This window comes from Engraulis encrasicolus, chromosome 16 (genome assembly GCF_034702125.1).
Source record: "Engraulis encrasicolus isolate BLACKSEA-1 chromosome 16, IST_EnEncr_1.0, whole genome shotgun sequence".
Taxonomy (NCBI): domain Eukaryota; kingdom Metazoa; phylum Chordata; class Actinopteri; order Clupeiformes; family Engraulidae; genus Engraulis; species Engraulis encrasicolus.
The window spans coordinates 24891649-24913009 of record NC_085872.1 but is presented as its reverse complement, the minus strand read 5'-3'; the positions used below and the strand labels follow the sequence as shown (position 1 = coordinate 24913009).

At 45.0% G+C, this 21361-nt stretch overlaps 1 protein-coding gene across 1 annotated transcript; it reads right to left on the bottom strand.

Annotated features, from left to right (window-relative positions):
• Positions 1-2753: 2753 nt before the first annotated feature.
• On the bottom strand, positions 2754-19766 carry kcnb2a (potassium voltage-gated channel subfamily B member 2a). Its single transcript, XM_063219944.1, has 2 exons — positions 19188-19766; positions 2754-4733 (listed from the first exon to the last, which is right to left on the bottom strand). Exons 1-2 carry the CDS (start codon positions 19764-19766, stop codon positions 2754-2756), a joined length of 2559 nt encoding a protein of 852 aa, XP_063076014.1.
• Between the last annotated feature and the right edge of the window lie 1595 nt (positions 19767-21361).

Below are 21361 nucleotides of genomic sequence, written 5' to 3'. Positions count from 1 at the left end.
GTTCCAATATGTGACCTTGCCTCCTCCACTTTTGCTTGTCTCCTCATACCAGGAACTAATATGTCATGATGATGACGTCACTGACAACAGCATTATATTTCAATATCTTGCAAAAGCTCAGTTGTAAAGTCTTTTTCTCATTTGCAATTGGGATGGTGAATGAAAAACAGTCCCTCAAAAGTTGTTGTGGCTAGGCTGACAGCTGGGAAACTTTATCGTTTTCTCCACGGAGGTGGGGCGAGGAGACATGCACAAGTGGAGGAGGCAAGGTCGAATATTGGAACGCACTCTTTGTCTCCTGTTCAGAGTGGCTCTGGATAAGACGAATGCTGCCCCCTGTGGTGCAAAGATGCTAATAGCCTCAAATCCAATAGGGGGGTATTATGGGTGTCTAATAAATCTCAACATGACACATGACAGGATAGGGAGAAGGATACAGAGTTTGCTTGGGTACTATTAAAATAAAATATTGTTGAACATGGAAATGCATTTTCTGTAACCAAATTGTGCAGCCTTGAGCCAGTTAGGTTGACGTATGGGCAATCCTTTGTAGCCCTGCTAGGCATTGCTTATATTTTAAGTTCAACAAAATGTTGGAGGAAATCACCCAAACTTCAAGCTTGGTAACATTGCATGGAAACAAAGCATTTTCATCATTAGTCATGGCATCTTTAACTGTATGATAAGAGGGAACTTGGAATTTTCATCAAGCAAGGACTATGTTGACGCATTTATTTGGTCTATTGCATATGGTCATTTATTGGGAACAATGCAACTAAAACATACAGTCATGACAAATGTAGCTACTGATACATACTAGTACAAATCTAGTAAATTCACCGGAGAAAACAGACACCAAAGAGGATAAATGATCACCTTGTGTACAGAGTGTACAGTAGACTAGTTTGTAAAGAGAAAGGCAACCTTCAGCCTTATTTTTCTGAGAACCAACAAACACTGTATTATATTACAAGGTTGTGTGTATATATAGCTGTTAAGGAATAGATCTGCACTAAAATGTTACTCCCTGACATTTTAACAATAAATGTGAAGATTTACAGTTAAAAGATAGATCACAGTTAAAATAGCTGTAAAATGAGTCAAGCGGTGACATATTTCAAGTTTTATAAAACCTGAGGAATTGCTTGCATATCTTATTTCCCTATAAAAAGTAGATTTCAGGATTTCTACGAACAAGCCGATTGACTTCACCTTCTCATAAATGACTATTTATGAAAAGGCACATAATTTCAACCATAAAGCAGAAATTGGTCCTGCCTAACTGCCTTTTTACAATTTTATACAAAAAAAATAGAGCCACTTTCAAATGTTGGAATCCAGAGAATACATATTGTAGCTGTATACATTAATTTACTCGTATTGTATTTGTATTTACATTTGAAAATAAAACTGCACAACTGCAGAGCACTCAGTTCTGTTTAAAACACACTCAAAGTCAGGACCCATTCAAGGTTTGCTTGATGCTCTTCAGTAAGTGACGCCTCATTTAAAAAGTGAAGCCTGTCCTTAGGAAATAATCCACGTTAAAATTCGGCCAGGGACTCTTGGATTGAGTCTCGGATTAAAGTGCCTCCATCTGTAGCCTGCAGGGGGCACCATGATCACTTCTCTTCCCCAGTGAGACCACAGTCATTGCAGCGAGGTACCTGTCCTGCACTCTTCATCTAATCCCGCACACACGGCTGGGTGTATGCGTACACGTATGCACATGCACACACATGCACTGGATCACCAGGACAGAATCTCCGTCTCAAAAGGAAAAGGCAACATGTAGCAAAGGTCTGGAGGAAGGTTACAGCTGGCTATGATCAACAGAAATAAAAACTTGTAGGTGACAGGTCTCATTTGAACAGCTGATAAAATTTGTTAATCTGATACGAAGTTGGAGCTCAAATGGACACTGTAGGCTATATCCAGTCCTTGCATTTCATTTTCACATCTTGGTTAATACATATAGGTGTTATCGCATGTTTTAAGCACAGACATGAACTGTCTTACTATGGATTTTTTTTTCTTTTCAGTACAGTTTTGCACTTGTTCTAGTGTTCATATTAAGCATTGACATAAAGAAGTAAAACCCTCTCAGGACAACATTGGAGGACAAGTGCATGCCCAGACTTGAATGTAAATGTGCCTTTCAAGGAAATGCCGACGTGGCTTTTCTGACAGTAACAGAAGACCAAATAAATACGTTTACAAGGCAGTAATGTGCAAAGTGCTTAAATAAACATGCCCACACTGGTTCCCTGATGCCAACAGGTAAAGGAATGAGTATGAATTGGCGCACTGAATGCTCGTGGTTGTGATTGCCTTGGTGCATGCATCTTTGTGCATCTCGATTATTATTACCAGAAAAAAATGTAGTGCATGGGATGTTTTTTAAACTTTGACCTTTCAAATGAGAATCCCATTTGAGAGGCCTTCTCAATGCTATCTAAAATATCTCAAATATGTACATTTGGTTTTGTTCCTGTTTTCCTTTGATAGACCACAGTTACATCCATCTGTGCGGACATGCATGTTATCCCTTGACTGAAACAAACAGAGTCCTGTTTATCCATACTGATAGCTGTACAGTCAAACACTGTCCAGCCATCCCAGAGAAAAAAAAATGTTAATCTTATTCACTACAGGACAGTTTAGCAGGCCAGTGTATACCTGCATGTTCAACACACTCAGTCTCTGAGCATCTGAATTGGAGGAAGGGAGGAAATGTATCCCTCGTTAACGCCTTACATGCTGGTTTCACAAGGTGGTGTGAGAGGACCCTCCCCAGACAGGAGGTGGTTCTCTGCCTTTTGTCCACCCTGGCTGCCCTCGGCCACTCCCTCCATGGCAGGGGCACCCGCTCCCACACCCGGAGCACAGTTCGGGGATTTTGGGGACAATGGATTCGGGGAGGTGGGCTTAGGGGACAACGGATTCGGAGATGCGGTTTTCGGTGAGGCAGGGGACGGAGAGCCCACCGCCCGGTCAAGGTGGTTCTTCCCTCGGTAGCCCTCCGCGGACGGGCCCAGGCCTGGTGAGCTCTCCGCCCCTACCCCAGCGAAGCTCCTGCCTGGCGAGCGTGGGCTGTGCCGCGGGGAGCTGCCCCGGAGCACGGCATCGGGGGAGTGCACCTGCCGGTAGCTCATCGGGGGGCTGTCCTCCTGCGCGCCAAGGGGAGGGGACAGCGGCACGGACTCCTCCGTCACCACCAGGTGCAGGTTGGAGGATCCCTCCTCGGGGGACTCGGTGAAGTTGACCTTCAGTCCTTTGGTTTTCACCAGGCTGGGCGGCCGCATGGAGCTCCTCATGCCCTCCGCTTCCTCCCGCTGCACCCCTGCTGGCGGTGATGCTGCCGCGCCGGTCGCCTCGGGGTTGCACGGCACAAACTCGTACAGGCCCTCCTTGATGATGGTGGGATGCTTGGCCTTCTCGGCCGCGCGCTTCTCCACGGCCGAGATCTTGGTCAGGTCGAGTGGCGGCGGGGCGCGCGGGTGCCTCAGCTGGGACTGCAGGGCGCTCCTCTCCGCCTCGCTGAAGTCCGTGGTGCAGCTGGTGAAGCTGTCCACGCTGGAGATGCTCTTGATCTCCGTGACTCTCGTGGCGGGCTGCACCACCATCATCTCCATGGCCTCCTCTTTGATGGGGAAGCCGCCGCTGCCCCCGCCGCCGGACACCTCGGGTCGGTGCTGTGGGCTGGCGCCGGTCGCCGTCATCTGGTTGTACATCTGCTCCAGTTTGCGCGCGTTCAGCCGCTGCGGACTGCGCTGCGGGGAGCCCAGCTGAGCCACCTCCTGGTACTTGGCCTCCGTCAGGTCTGAGTTGACGCGCTTCTGGTAGCCCCAGCGGCTGGGGGAGAGGTGGTTGTCGGCCACCGCCGGCTTCTCCTCCGGCTTGTCCACGATGACGTCCATGAGGTCCATGCTGCGCACAAAGCTGTCCTTGAGGTTCATGGAGACGATGCTGCCGTTCCTCTTGGCGCGCTCCAGGGCCTCGCGCCGCTTGATGGCCTTCTCCTGCCTCTTCTGCTCCTTGTAGAACTCGGAGAAGTTGTTGACGATGATGGGGATGGGCAAGGCGATCACCAGCACGCCGGCGATGCAGCACAGCCCGCCCACTATTTTACCCAGGAGGGTTTGCGGATAGATGTCACCATAACCCACGGTTGTCATGGTGATTGTAGCCCACCAGAAGGACGCGGGGATGCTGGTGAACTTTGTGGCGTCCTCGTCTTTCTCGGCAAAGAACACCAGGCTAGAGAAGATCATGATGCCCATTGCCAAAAACAAGATGAGCAGGCCCAGCTCGTTGTAGCTCCGCCTCAGGGTGAAACCCAGAGACTGAAGCCCAGTCGAATGCCTGGCCAGCTTGAGGATCCTGAGAATTCTCATGATACGGAATATCTGGACGACCCTCCTCACGTTCTGGAACTGCAGAACACTCTTGTTGGATTCGGTCAGGAAGATGGTGACAAAGTATGGCAATATGGCTAGCAAGTCGATGACGTTCAGGGGCCCTTTGAAGAATTTCCATTTGTTGGGAGAGGAGAGGAAGCGTAACAGATACTCCATGGTGAACCACGCAATGCAAACTGCTTCCACCTGGGCAAGGTAGGGGTTGTCATTGGACTGTCCAAACTCGTCAATCACTTGTAGCTCTGGTAGGGTGTTCAGTGAGAGTGCAATAGTCGACAGGATGATGAAGAGGATGGATAATAAGGCCAGGAACTGTGGAAATAAACAGAAGAGACAAAAAAAACACATGAGAATGTGCACTTGTGCCCATACAGTATTGACCTATTGAAACTACTGTAATGCTAAGAACAGAACGAAGTTGCTTAGTTTGGCTACAGTTATTGTGCATAGTTAATTCACAACTGTGCATCATAATTAGTTTAATCATTCATTCCCAGTGGTATACAATCTGTATAATTGCCCTTTCTACTATCGTATTACATTTACATATACATACAAGACACAACCATTCTTTCCTTCCCCAGATGCAGATGTCCCCAGCCAAGGCGAAATTTAGGGAAAAGTCGATGAAGAAAAAATCAATGTTTACTGCATAAAAGTGCCTGTTTCTTCCGATCTAATCTGTCTGGCCTTTTACAGCCTCCACAGAGAGTAGATAAAGAGGAGAGCATCCTGGAACAGATTGGTGATGACAAGAGGTTTTTTTTTACATGCATGTGTTCTTACAATATTAATGTTTAAAATAAATACAATATGTGCCACACAATGTGTGTTACACAGAACAGTCCACCTAAAACACACACAAGACCATCGCAACCCAACATCCATAAGGTCTGGGTTCAGCTCGGTAAAACCAGGGCACATTTTAAATCACATTTGCTTATTGACATTCAGCAGTACAGTGATGATAGTAGGGCTGCACGATTATGGAAAAAATCACAATCACGATTATTTTGGTCAAAATCATAATCACGATTATTAATCACGATTATTGATTTTTGCAGATTTTTTTGAAAATTATAACAAGATGAAATATGAGAATGAATGAATTAAATACGGGAGGAGCAAAATAAAATGAATTGTAATAATTATGTAAAGGCAATAGCATGAAACATATGTGGACAGATGTCAGGCCACAAACACCAGCCTGTCAGTATGTTCTGGGTTCAAGGACGCTCTCAAAAGTAGGTCACTATTGCCACGATTAAATCACGATTAAAATAATGAGGTCGATTTCACTATGTTATCACGATTTTGATTATTTTTCGATTAATTGTGCAGCCCTAGATGATAGTATTAATATTTCTGACCCCCTTTTTGGCCACATAACACACACACACACACACACACACACACACACACACACACACACACACACACACACACACACACACACACACACACACACAGAGAACAACTATGCGGTACGGAAGAACACAACATGATAATGGCAGGCTGACTATGGTATTCCTCTCCAAACTAACTGACCCTGCTGCCTCATGTCCCACATGATGAGCCATGTGTTCCTGACCAGTTTGGCTGCGTGGGTCTGCTCTCCTCTGCAGAAAAATGACCTGTGCCACAGGGCTTGTTACCGTATCGATTTTGTGCGCATCTCATCACAGATACCACCACCAGCAATAAGCGAGTGTCCAGCGCATATTGATTAAGTACTTTGTTAGGTTTATGAGGTGGATGCATCCTAGAGGTTATGCAGCACCGGGTCTTTCTCTGTTATCAAATAATCCTGCAGGGATTGAGTTTCCTATGCGGATATTTGGTTTCACACCAGCAAATTGATTGCTGCGCTTACACCACTGTAGGGGAGGAAAAGGCATCACAGTCTTGAATGTACTCAGGAGGCGCAAAGAAAACGAGTCGTGATCAGATGGGGTGGAAGGTGGTGGGGCATTTTACATAATGTAAGTTGCAAAATAATTTTGAATGGAAACTTAGTTAAAGTGTACAGGTATCATTAGTTTACAGGTAACCAGACATACAGTACGTACTATACATCATGGGATGATTTTTAGATGATCATGCCCATAGTGTGTTCATGCTACTGAGCAACCACTCTGAGTTTCAACAGATAAACACTTGTGGTGACTCTGTGGCTTCCTATTGGTGTGTTTCACAGGTATGCATGCCACACACATCACATCACTCGTCTGCAACGTCTTGCCTTCCCTCTGGCAGGCTACTTGCACTGCCCCCCGACCACCCCCCCCCCTCTCCTTCATTCTATCTCGATTTTCATCTCCCCGCACACCTATAATATTACACACAACATCCCCACACAGGAAGCAACAACCGCCTCGGTGGTCGGCCGCTGCATCCATGACATAGTAGATGTCTATTCCATTGGCACAGATGGCATGTTTCTGCATCCACAAACAGATGCACCGCCATTAATTTCCTCCTCGAACAAAAAGCAGCAACAACAACAACAAAGGCACTGGGCTTCAGTTCTTAAGCCCCCATCAATTTTCATGTTTTTTTTTTTGCTGAGGCGTGTTTTGATTAAGTGAATGAAGTGAAAGCGAATGTGGGGCTGCTGCTTCAGACTTCTTGCTTATTACCGGTAGATATAATAATAGCATAGGGGGGGGGGTGTTGGTGGAGAGGCTGGACGGCCATAAAATGGTTGAGGTGACAGAAGGTAATGTTCCTTTTAATTATGAAAAAGGAAAGTAGACCACAATGTGCCACACGTTGATCCTCCCAAGCCAGCAGAGAAATGCAAAATAAAAACCCTTTCTTCATAATGCAGTCTGTCACGGGTCAGAGCAGGGGTCCAACCTCCAAATATTTCTCGAAGTACGTCTTTGTAACTCTGAAAGATTTTCTTCACAGGAGGTCACTATAAAAAACTTTCCCAAAATTAACAGCCAGATGGATGCAGAGTTTATGGTGCATTACTGAAGCCCCATACAGTCAATGGCGCTTTTTGAGAATACTAAAGAGAAAAAAAAGTGTAGTTTAAAAAAAAAAAAAGCACACCAATAGATATATTTAGTAAATACATTTTGTCACACACTTGAAATGGTCCTTCTGTTTCTTTCTTCATGCTTCAGTTGCTAAGCACACTGTATTTAAATGTAATATATTATTAATATAGTTTTTACCAATACATTTAATTTTAACCTCTAATACTGTATATTGATATTTTTAGGCTTTGTCTCTCTTCATCTTTACCTTACCCCATAAATAATTTAAAATGTAAAAACAAATCTGAAAAATATAACTAAATAAATGTTATTTTCAATAATAGCATTTCATAGTTATAGACAGAAAGTCCATGACCTTCTGCAGGGAGGGGATTTTTTTTTTTTTACTTGAGACACTGAAAAGAGAGACATGAAACCAGAGAGAGAGAGAGAGAGAGAGAGAGAGAGAGAGAGAGAGAGAGAGAGAGAGAGAGAGAGAGAGAGAGAGAGAGAGAAAGGAGAAACCTAATACGGCTTTGCTAAGTCAGCATTTCAGCCCAGGTATCATGTTTAGTTCTTCTGAAGAATTATGAATGGCTGTATAATATGAACTCACAGAGAAAAACCGGTATCAAATTATGTGTTGATTCTTCCTGCCAGAGAGAGCAGCCGAGTGAGGACGATGAGTAACCACTTCTAACCTTTCTATATCCTTGCTATAGTTAGAACCTAAATCCTATTACAATTATCCTGAAATGTCCTCACACTGTGCAGACAATGTGCACTCACTAACCAGGGCTCCTTACAAATCAAGTTCAGGGCAAGAGAAACCAGTCGTTACATCGCTCTGTTTCCAAAAGGACAGCACAAATTTTAATGTTCCAGTAGTTTTGTTGTGCTATTTGCTGTACCCATGGGACTGTACAGGCTTTTAAGTCAGGAGCAGGAGACAGAGGGCAGAGGGTCACATGGCCCGACCCGCACGTGTGATTGGCTCACAGGAAGAAGCATCTGCCAGCTTTTCAGAGAAAGCCAAAATGCCAATCTCCAGAGAAGGAGATAGGTCCAGCCAAGGACAAACACAGGCTTTTAGTGCCCTTGCATGGCATGCAGATTTGAGTGGACGTTAGCATTTTCTATGCTACTTTAAACTGTTGTAGTGGACAGAAGACAATCTGAGCAACTGTATTAGCAGAAAAAACAACACTTCAAGCGGTTTTAGACATTCAAATTAGTTTTTTTCCCCCTGTGCTGGTCAGTTATTAGAAAACAATCTAACTCTGTTGCCAGTTTCCATTCAAACCACCGACAGGTCTCTCCGAAAAATAAAAAATAAAAACCCTGCATTTGAAGGGGGCCAGTACCAGTACCGGCTCATGTGACGCAGTGGAAGGAGGGGAGGATAAGAAGCAGGCCCTGAATAGCCCTTTACGACGACAGCCACTACGCCATGACGCAGGGATTGTCCCTGCAGCATTCTGTCTGGCTGTGGTCAGAGGCGACGGGCGGTGTCCAGTGGGTGGGCCGGCGCAGAGCGGAGCCTAGGGCGGCTAGGCCGGGCGGCTTCCGCTGCACTTCCTTCCGCCCAAGGTCGCTTTCGCCCACTCAGGGCATGAGAAGATGACTGTGTCCTCATTAGCTGGCTGGCTTTCACATTAGCACATCTCCAGCGTCAGTGTCCGACTTTTTTTTTTTAATATGTACCCATGGACACTAACTGTACCAAGGTGGGATGTGATGGATCCCAATTTTTTGTTGTTGTGTGTTGTGGTCAAGTTAAGTTTATAATTTAACTACGGGAGTCAATCAATGAAAGCAAATGGTAAAATAATCTTCAATATAGGGTTCTTTTGAAAACTGGCCAAACTGATCTTACTGGCAAACCACTATTAACTCTTTGATGGTTACCAGTGAGCGAAACGTTCAATTTACAACCTCCTTTCCAACCAGACCCTGATTTTTTTCCGAGTGGAAAGTGAACCCGGAAGGTAGTGACAGAATGAGCATGGATTAGCTTTCTGTCCCAAGGACTCGATCTGCACAAACGTGATTACATGAGCGGTGATCTCAACACAGGCAGAGAGAGCATGTGCACAGCCCAGGGGATGGGGGAGGGGATGGTGAAGGAGAGAGAGAGGTAGGGAGTGAGGTTGGGAGGGACGGAAGGAGAGAGGCAGGCAGGGGGAAGGTTCAGGACAAGCTTGGAGAGATCATCCAAGCCTAACCATGACTTCACCTCTGCCCTCGCCTTCCAAGGGCCTGTCTCTGTGTGATGTCACAGCCTTAGAAGGCACGGCTGACGCTGCCCCCAATTTAACTGAGCCAGCACCCAATCTGATGTCTACATCAACCTCAATCTGGCTCTACTCTATACTTTGAATGCATCATTCGCAATTATGTCAAGTCCAGTCCATATAAACACCACCATTGGCCATCAAAACGTGCAAATCTCAAGCGAATGAATCTCCCTGTCCCGTAACCCTCTTCACATTTCTGGTAAGCTGTTAAAAGTCCACTTCAACAGAACCACCATCGGTGACAGACATCTGGGGCTGACTTTAAAGCTAAGGACCCAGTTTGGGACAAAGTGTCCTTCGCCATTGGCCCGCCTCACCGCATATGACCTGCGCTCGGCTGCAGTCCTTGAAACATCTGGCAGTGGGGAGGCAAGCAGATTAATTGAGGATCCCACTGATCCTACTCCCTACACTTGGGTCGACAACCTGCCCCTTTCCTTGCCACAGAATCTAACAATGACTCAGATAAATTAAAAAAAGCAAAAAAACATTGACTTAGGGAAGCATAGCTTATGGAGGGCAATCTGCCCCGAACAGGGGGATTTGATCTCTAATCTGTGCTAAGAACTTTGATTTAAAAAGAGAGACGCAGGGAGACACAAACATGTGCACCAACTGTGTGTGAGAGGGTATGTGGTTGTGAGAAAAGCATAGTATGTGGTTGTGAGCAAATGTCTTTGAAAATGAAGAATTGAGACACACACTGTGTCACAGCTTTGCATTCACTACATGCAAGCATACTGATAAGAAAAGAATACTGGTCAGCACTCAAAACACTCATACATCGAAACTCCAGGACCACGGACAGCTCCCTTGCTGATACACTCATGTCACTACTAGTGCACTTTAATAGCACTTGGGACCTGAGACTGCAGTGCCAATTTGTATGAACACATTTGTATGCTGCAGTGGGGGGCAGCACCATGTTAAGATCCTCCCTTCAGATGCGCCTCAGCTCAGTCTACATTCAACAAGACAAAACAGAAATAGTCTCTGAAGTCTAATGCAGCAGAGGGAGTGGTGTGTGTGTGTGTGTGTGTGTGTGTGTGTGTGTGTGTGTGTGTGTGTGTGTGTGTGTGTGTGTGTGTGTGTGTGTGTGTGTGTGTGTGTGTGGGTGGTGGTGGTGGTGGGGGGGGGAGGTTAGCTCATGATGGGTGCATTTCCAGGGCAGGAGAGAGGAGGAGAGTCTGCCTGCAGTGAGGCCAAGCAGCATGTGAGGGGTGGGGAGGGGGGTGGGGTGAGTGAAGGTTGAATTATTTCTGGAAAACACTGTTATCATTTCTGCCCCCAGGAGGAAGAAGATGCTCAGTCAGGAAACCCAAGAATGTCTTGATCAATATCTGCCTGGTATTTATGGAAGGGTGACACGGGATCCATGTGATTCTCTGGGCGGGTGTGTATGTATGGGTTTTTTTTTTTTATAGGGCTGATTTATTTAGACCAAACCCACCACATTAATCAAAAGGCTTATGCTGACTAAGGACCACTTTGGCCAGTGGTGTCTCAATGACCCTTCCTGCGATGGCCTGCATTGGATCACAGACAACGAGGGGAAAGGGGAGTGCAGTAAGGAAGGAAGGCTTGCAGGAAAGCAGGAAGGAAGGAAAGAAGAGAGAGAGAAGACAGAAGTGTGCCACAGCCGCCACAGCCGGGGGGGGGCCCACGGTGTAAAAAATCCTCCACTGCACGTCCTGTACTCTGTGTGTGTCAGTTGCGGGGGAGGGAGAGGGCAGGAAGAGAAGCGTCTGGTGATTACAGTAATTAGACAATAACGAGCCGCTGACAGCCGCTGCTGAATCCTCGGCCTGCCTGCCCGCCTGCCTGCCAGCCTGCCTGCCTGCCTGCGAGGCCAGTGGTTAAGGGGACGATGTGTGACATGCACGCCGCGCACCGCAGCCTCAGCCCCAGCCCCGGCCGTCCCCCTTCACACAAGTGGCGGGTGTGGGCAACCCCTCGTTAAACACAGCGAGGGGGCCATTCAGCATGTCGCCAGCACCAAGGCGCTATTTTTGCTAACAAGAGAGCCAGAACATCTGGGATCTTAGGAAACACAATAACACATGCACATACACACAAACATATGTGCTTGCACAAACAACCTGATCACCCCAATGGCTTGCTTAGATTAGGCTAAGACATTACCATGGTTTTGATTAAAAAAGACAGAGTAAATAAATAAATAAGTTGTTGCCAATAACTAGTGCGTGGGGTAGGCTCACTTGTTGTCACATCCAGCGCATGGCCTTCTCCTGAACTTTAGAAATGTGCTAGCTAGCACATCCTATTCCCATAGCTTTTAGTTTTAACCCTTTTTTTTGGCAGACTGCTTTCCGATGACAGAGACTAAATCACAGGACTCTGCACTGAGAAGAGTGTATTGAGTAGTGCTTCCAGAAGTAGAGGAGGACAGGACAGAACAGGAGGAACACTTCCTGTAACACTCCTCACTTCCCGCAATCACTAAACCACTGGCACACCACACAGCCACGCACAACATAAAAAACAACACTTGGAGAAGAAAAACATGCCTGATTTAAACAAGCACAGACATGCACACAAAGAGATGCACACACACACACACACACACACACACACACACACACACACACACACACACACACACACACACACACACACACACACACACACACACACACACACACACACACACACACACACACACACACACCTTCAATCTCAATACTATTCTAACCTTCACATTTTTTTCAATGGATGTGCGTCAATTTCCTCTTTTTTCTTTGAATAAGGATTAGTAAAGGATTAGTTGTGTAGTCCTGTCATGGACAATGGCTGTTTTGCCTGAACCTGAAAATAATACTGGAAATACAGAGCAAGTATGTGTATGCAAATGCATGAGTGAGTTTGCATGTGCATGGTCATAGTGCATCATAGCGTGTGCATCTTAATGTGTGCATGCACAAAAATGCATGATTTTGCACAATCTTTGCAAAAGCTACCTTGTCTGTGATCTACACTTTCCTACCTGAAAACTCTTCCCAGAACCTCTTGTTACATAATGACAGGGTCAGCATCTAAATAATATATCCTTCTGTTTATTTCGTGGTTGAAAAAAAATCCCTTGGCACTATGCTTCATTTTACACTCCGGATATGCCAACCACTTGTTCAAAACAAATCTTTTAGGTAGCTCATCCAAATTGTGCATGACAAGATCCTCTCTCTCTCTCTCTCTCTCTCTCTCTCTCTCTCTCTCTCTCTCTCTCTCTCTTTACACACACACACACACACACACACACACACACACACACACACACACACACACACACACACACACACACACACACACACACACACACACACACACGCACACACACACACACACACACAGCAAAATCTTCCTTCCTGCATCACCGTCTGATTTAAATGTCTAGTAAAGAAGGGCCAAAGAGGGTGTGGTTCCGCAGGGTATAATCTTAATGGAATCAATTTCATTCAGTCTCCCCATAAATCCACAGAGAAACTGAAGTAATTTCTTGAAAGGTTCAACCTGCGGTTTTGGAAAAGTGGAGGCATACTTCATGTACTGAATGCTAAAACATGCCATACAACTCTCTCGGCTGAGAATCCAGAGGGCACTGACACACAAAGTAAATGGTTATTGATTTTGGTGATTTTTTTAACCAACCATTACATGAGGTCTTAATTCACTACAACCCTTCTCAAACTCGGGAAATGGCACAGGTCATAACCACAGAGCCTGAACCCTTTCATTCCATCTTCAGTGTGGGGGGGCTGTGTGGGGAATTGTGGGTGGTATTTCACAGAAATAGAGAAAAAAGCTAAAAACCGCAATCCAACTTTTTGCATCTGCACCATGTTATATGTACAATGCATGGCATGACCACACAGTTTATGGTTGGTTTAACCATGGCGACAAGCTGTGGGTGTAATTGAGGCAACATATGCCAGTTGCAGTAGAACTGCAGAACAAATAAACTGTAGAACAAATAAATATAATCATGCTCCATTTAGTCTATTCAGAATGTCTCAAGTGCAATGTATCTTCCTCGCCTCCTCCGGTCAACGTCCAACCTCATCTCACCTCCACACATTATTCTACGCTGAAGTTCACCATCACAGGTTACCTTAATTTTTAATCACCTCACTTTTAAATCTCAATTGTCTCTGAGGACACGCGACATAAATCCTGTTATTAATTTCAAAAGAAGTTGTTCACTCCTCAGCTGACAGCTGCCTCTGTCCCTGCCAATCTTTCCCTCGTCTTGTTTCACAAGTGTGAAGGGCCACTATGCGGCGATAGTATGGATATGATGAAGTATGCTGTCCGTGCGCAGCCTAATGGCTGTTAAGACGGCAGTGAGAGATTGATGCCACCCCGCCTTGGTTAATAAGATCGTGTCGACCCCTAGAAGTGCTCTGAAAGGCACCCTTCCTCTCCTTTACTGTTGAACCCCCAGGCCGCCTCTGACTGATAGCCAGGAACCACTGCCAGCATGCACTGCAGTCTTTTAGTCTTTTCAACCCCCCCCCTCTCTCCCATTCTCTCTCTCTCTCTCTCTCTCTCTCTCTCTCTCTCTCTCTCTCTCTCTCTCTCTCTCTCTCTCTCTACACACACAAACATTGGCTGTCATGAGCATATATGAAAACACACAGGCAGAGTCATACATTACTGTTTAATGTTTACCACTATGATGCTGAAGTGATCCATGCCTGCCATGTGACGATTACACTCAAATGAATGGGATAGTTGGCCTTATTACATTTCTAATGCTACATTTTTTTATTTTTTTCTGCAAGAGGAGAATATAAGTATGGTATTAAAATGTTGAATTCTGCATTTGTTTCTCCCAACTAAAAACAATTGAGGGCGATACGTGAGACTCATCGCACCTCCTGGACCCTTCCCAACTCTCCTGTCACTCTCCTGTCTGTGTTTCACTGCACAAGCCTAAAGCGAATGCCAGCAGTATATAACCTCACATCGCATTAGCTAATCACATAAATAAGGAAGAAATGTAACAATGCTGAACGTTTCAGGCATGTACTGTAAAGCAAAATGTCTGTGTATTAAGGTTTGCCTGTCGCAAACGTTCTGCCAGATATCAGCATTGCAATACACTAGCTATGATAAAAACATGTACTCTTCATAGCACTGCCCCATGGCTTCAGTTCATTTTCTACTGAACATCTGTGTTGGCCAAATATAAGTAATTAACCAAAAGTGTAATTAGTGCCTTTTCCCACAATAAATCCCTTCAATAAATTACACTAACTTCTCATGTCTGTTGTAAATGAATGAATGAATGGATGAATGAATGAATGAGCACACATATGTAAAGAGTGACATAAACACTGCTATCAGAAGGCAGTAGAAATAAAATACTTTTATGGGTCACAAAAAGTTTTGTTACTTACACCAAAAAATGTATAGAGTCTCTTTCTCTCTTTCTCTCTCTCTCTGATGACAAATTACATGTTTCTATTACAGCTGGTGGCTAAAGGATGGTGCATCACGTGTAGTTTTAGGAGTCGATGTGTATGAGTTGCTTCACATGTGGGTAGTGTAAGGTATTAATGGGGGTGAGGTGAGTAAGTGGTACAGAGGGCTAAGACAGATGCTAAGACGTCACATGGTACTCATACATACGTCTGATGTATTAGGATAGAACTGCCCAGGATAGTGGCAATGGCCCCTGCATGAAAAATATGTTGCCATGCAGACTTGGAGGAGATTTTTTGGTAACACTTTCTATGAAGCCCATATCTATAGCGCATTATGAGCGCATTTATAACAACTTAAAATGCGCATCATTATCATAGTGCATTATGACTACACTCATAACACTTCATGATGGAGTATAACAACAGTCATGAATAACTATGATTCTAGCTTATAATGCATTATAAATCTTAGGGTGTTTTGAATGCTTGTGACTGGTTAAAAACTACAGGCAGGGAACAGGCTTATAATACATTATAACTGTCATAATGCAGAATGATTAATTATGATGCGCATTATAAGTTGTTATGAATGCGCTCATAATGGGCTGTAGATATGGGCTTTATAGAAAGTGTTACCGATTTTTTTTTGTATGAACGGCGAAGATACCAAAAGCTTTTGAAGAGATGCAAGAGATCCATTACACATTCAATACACATCATCACAGCATCACACAGCTGCCATCACAGGTCTCTTCATGCACTGGCTCCGATATTTCAGCCCTGTCAACGACTTCATTTCAGAGTGAACTCAAGACCACACTACTGTACTGCCTGACTTTTTTAGAGATCATGCACCTTGAAGACAGACACCATCAAAAGGCAGAGTAGATAAAAAAAGTAAAAGGGCAGAGTCCTCAAACGAACTCCAAATCAGTCAATAATGCTATAAAAGTAGCGCCCTCATAATGACCTATGTTTGTGGGTGTGAACGTTCTTTCTTGATTGCCAACAAAATTGGATCACGTTAAATAGTGTCAGTCAATCAAATTGGGCAGCCACGGGGAAAAAAAATGACCTTCAGATGTGACAAAGACATAAATCTTGTACTACTGCTATACAGTTAATTAGATAAGCAAAGTGTGGGCATGCAGGGTCAAAAACACCATTCCCCTTAATGAGGTTGTGCTTGAACACTTGAGCACTTCGCTCTGAAACAAAGCACTACCATAGTACTGTAACAGTGACAGGGCACTATAGCACTGCCATGTCACAGCACATAGCACAATCCAACACAGCACAGTGCACTGTGCCAATGCAAGGCAACGCAAGGAGGTGCTTACAAGGACTCGAGCGTCCAGTTTAAGGTCTGAATGTGACAGATAAGAGATAAGATAGAGAACCTCTCCCTCCTCCTCCTCCTCCTCCTCCTCCTCTAGTACGCCTCCAGTAGCCTGCTTAGCGGCTCTGCTGTACATGTGACCCGATGGAACAGCGCAGCCATAAGCCAGACAAGGCAGGGCCCTCCCATGAAGTCTATTTGTAGGAGCAGACTTGGTAAAGCACGAAAGGAGATTAAGTCTTATTACATCCCTTCTTTCTCCCCTTGCCCTGCCCGGCCGCTTTATAGAGGGCTTAATGCTGAATTGGATGGTACAGCACCTGTGGTAATGACTCTTTCAACAAATAATAGTATAACGTGTCTATGGGAGGTTTTTTCCCCCCCCTCCCTGGGAGTCATTGGAAAATATAGGCATGTGTGAGAGGATAAAGATTACTGCAACTGATAAGATAACACACCACCCACTTTAATACAAAATAAATGCTCTCTTTTAATAAACTAAATCTAATCTCTTTTGGTTTAGTTTTGCTTGTCGTATTTCGATTCCTCATGACCAACAGGTTGGGGGGTGGGCAGACTCATATCTATATTCAAATCTATGTGGCATCTGTATCACAGTGTCATTGGGCACTGACAAGCTTAATCGCTATCTTCCCTGTCTGGGCTAAGGAAACAAGGAACAGTAGCTGGCGACAGCACAATGACTCTCTATTTTCCCAGCCCCATAGTTTCCTGGTGTTTTCTGGCCAGAGCACTGGCGGGACTCCTCTGGACGAATTTAGGCACAGATGTTTCGGTATCATGTAACGCCACAACTATCCCTGAAAATGATTCTCACACTTAACAGCTAATGTTCAGAAAACCAAGACGGCCATCGGCTCCCTCTAAATATAGAAAGTGCAGACTTGGCCGGGTGAAACCATTGAGTGAATGAGTGAGAAAATAGACAGAAGAAAGGAGTGGGAAAATAGATAGAGTAGGGGTGGGTGGTGGGTGGAGAAGGGCAAGCGATGGGGAGAAAAAAGAGAGGCAACGAGAGGCAAAGGCTAAATGGATGCCCTGTCTTTGTGCTGACTCACACATATGATTGACTGCCAACAAGATGGCAAAGAGTCAAATTCTCTCTCACACCTATGGACCTGTATATACCGGATGGGCCGTGTATCAGCCGTGTACTCCTGGGTGTCACTGCTAGACAAACTCCGGATCCCAGACCCCATCTGTCTTCTCACTGGCAGACTAAATGCCAAACTGCATTTGGAAGGTTTGTCACATTTAGGTGATTTTTGAACATCGCCTTTCCTGGAATATCACAATATACCATAATGGCTGTCTGCTGTCCTGAAACCTGCCCTCTTTTTCGTCCAAAAGACCTCAGCCAAAAAAAAAAGCTGTTGCTGCCTCTTCTGCTAGCTGCAAAATGCACAACAAGATGCACGGTATATTATCACCATTCATTGTTTTCCACTCAAATGTTGACACCCACAAGGTTTTTCGGTTCTCCCTAGCGAAACAATGAGTGGGGGGCAAAAAAGAAACAGTAAAAAAATGCTAAGTGCACATTAAAGCGGTTTCTAATGGCCCATTTGACTGCTTTCCTTGACCGTATTCTGGGAAGTAGGCGATGGAGGCCTTTGGGACTGCTCCCACTGACGGTGCTTTGTTCGGGCCAGGGAAGGCAGCTGAGCTGCTGTAAAAAGCATTTCTGCCCCCCTGGATCGCCTCCATTAGCTCAATAGGCTAATGTGTTGATAAGCACTGCCATCTGATTAATCCCACAACAAGTTCCCCCGGAAGGAAATCGACAATCTGAAGGTGATCCCTGAATTGCACACATGTGTGTGTCTTGGGGAGGGGAGGGGTGGGACGGAGAGGATTTATGTTTTTTGGTGAATTTCATGCTCGACCTCTCCAGCTCTTCATGATTTGGGGCCCTTACATAGCAGAAGAGATAGAGAAGGTCATGTTAAGGAGAGAATATTTTTACATGCTGTGCAGCTGCTGATACTCTTGCCATTACCAGACGAGCAGGACACAAGTATAGGAGAGAAGAACACTTTTCAAATGGCTGGACATCCCCGACACCAGTATATACACACATCAACGGAACCTTGACAAAGACCTAAATAAAAGCTGTGCTATTGTATCCAAACACTCAGTGAAATAAACTGCTAATACACTGCAGTGCCAGGACCCCTCCAGAATCTGTCTCTTAGACCGATTGGAATCTCTAAAAGGTTTCATGCCAAAGTGCCAGTACCTCGCTCATGGTTTGGCATCAAAAATGCACTTAGAGCAAGAACTTTACCTAACATATACCACGTCTATCAAACTCTGTGTGCACATACAGACTCCTAGACCCTTGTTTTTCGCTTCATTTCCCCAACTTTCTTTGTGATGTGTGATTCCAAAATGATCACAGTAATATTGGTTTGTGGCGCTATTGTTATTGGTTGACATTGCAACACTGACGTACTGTTCATCTTCTTGTTCACCTGGTCAAGGGGCAGATGGCCACATCTGGACTGTCTGTCATCAAAAGCCCTGTCGGGAACTCTCCTCCTCACGTCAAATCTTAACCTAAGCCCTGTCTGGTGGGAATGGTTATGTCACACACACACACACACACACACACACACACACACACACACACACACACACACACACACACACACACACACAGAGAGAACCCTTCTCACCTTGGCGGCCACGGAGGAGCTTGGCTTCTCCAGCAGGTCCCACAGCTTCTGTCTCTTGTCTGGGCAGCAGCCGTTGTCCACCTCCTCGCCCTCCTTTTGCCTCAGGCTCTCGGCCTCCCTTCGCAGCTCCTCGTTCATCTGCTCCTTCTTCTGATGGTAGCGCGCCTGGCAGCAGGACTCCAGGTAGATCTCGTCGATGCCCCAGTAGTCGAGCTCCTGGCCGAAGGACAGCGCACACATTTCCTCCATCATGTGCAGCTTCCCTGTCCTGTAAAAGTTCAAGATGGAGGAGAAGGCACCGGGGTGCCTGTCGAAGAAGTACTCGTTCTCGTTGAGGCAGTAGTCGTCGCAGATCTCCATTAAGGTCTCGTGGGTGTTGCAGTCTCTGAGTTTGCCCAGCCGGGTGCGCGGGAGCCTGTCTAGGGTCCGCCACAGGACCTCGTGGGTGAGGCCCCCGACATTGATGCGGACCCTCCGGGACCTGGCCTTGATCCGTATGATGTCAATGGGCTCGGGAGGCAGAGACCCGCCAGGCCTTGCTTGCCCTTTGGGAACTCCAAACCCACTTCGTTCACCCATGACTACTGTTGTGTGGATATTGTACTATAGCCAAGATGCTGGACCCCACCCTAAAATAATTTTAGGCCCAGTGTATGGCTAACTATTATGGATCCAGTTTAAACAAGTCCGTCCATACCTGCAACTGAGAACGGAAAAATATATATTTAAAATAATAATCATAATAATAATAGGGGAATCCAAACAACAACACAAACAAAAACATTGATGGCTATTCATGACATTAAAATGTGGATATAAAAACAGACCTTTGTCTTTGGAGCTGTTAGTACTGTCAAAGGCCTACTGTTTTTCTGCCATTATGTCACTCAGACTTGTTATAGGCCTAGATAGCCTACAAGCCTCAATGCTGAAGGCCATACCCAACAATGACATTCATCGTCATTACTAGCTATTCTGGACTCAATGCACTAGTATTGAAATGTAATTTCCCCAATTATGTTTTTTTTTAATATATAGAATTATAAACTTGAGATCCATGAAGCGTGCAGGTCACTGGAAACAATAGCCTACTCTAGGCTTTTAAAGACAAGTGACGGTAATGCGATTGAGTATTAGGAATGTCTTGGATATAAATCCCAGTTGGGACTGTTGTTGATGTCTATCCTGTTCATATAAACTATCACCAAAGGCAGCCTATTTAGCAACTCTCGACGAAAGTGGCCAGCACAACCATGTAGGCCGCCATTTCATAACGGAACACCCCAGTAATGCAAGGCAATCGGAACTATTTCGGTCCCTTAGCGAATTTAGAAGTAGTTTCCCTTGGCGTTAATCCCCTGCCACATCCAATATATCAGCCGCTCGGCGGTTTATCCCTACAAGGTTACGTTGTTGTAGCTCATTAGTCTACATGACAGGTAGCAAAAGCACAGGAAAAGTTCTGCAGCCTGCAGCCTTTTAAATGTGTATGGAACTTTTGGTTTACACAGATAGACCAAGTTCCGCATGGACACTGTTGTTCGTCATCAATAACATTTCATTCATGATATACAACAGTGTACATTTGGAAACTATGTATGCAAACCAAAACTTTAAACAAAATTTGGGGGGACAAAGTAGTCATGGCAGTACGAGTTCAGTGTGCTTTTGGTTGGAGTTGAAATAGATTGTAGGACAAATATCCCTATGTACAAAGGTATAGTGTGCGCGGTTCAAAATAGTTTCACTCAGTCATTTACGCCAAGTAGTTTATGACATCTGATAAACAATACAGTTCAGAAATAGCTCAAACTCTTAAAGACATGGTGTCGACAAGACCCTCTTCGGTGTATTACCAACTCAAAGGTTTTATCATCTAATCAGTTATCTCTCAAATTGTCGTGCGTAACGGATTTATAGAAAAGCGCGAATAAACCAAACCGCACGAATGACATGACACACACAACTTGCGCAGTAGTTGCATAGCTACTAAACTGAAAGAAATGTTAAAACTGCTATCGAAGTAGGCTATAGGAATTAGAGGAGTTTCCTTCGCAAACGGCTTAGCCTACGTTTAACCTTAGACCTTCTTGAACAGTACTTTAGTATTACAACGCGCAAGCTAACTCAACAAAAGGAACAACGTCTTACCTTTTGTAGTGACACAATAGGTA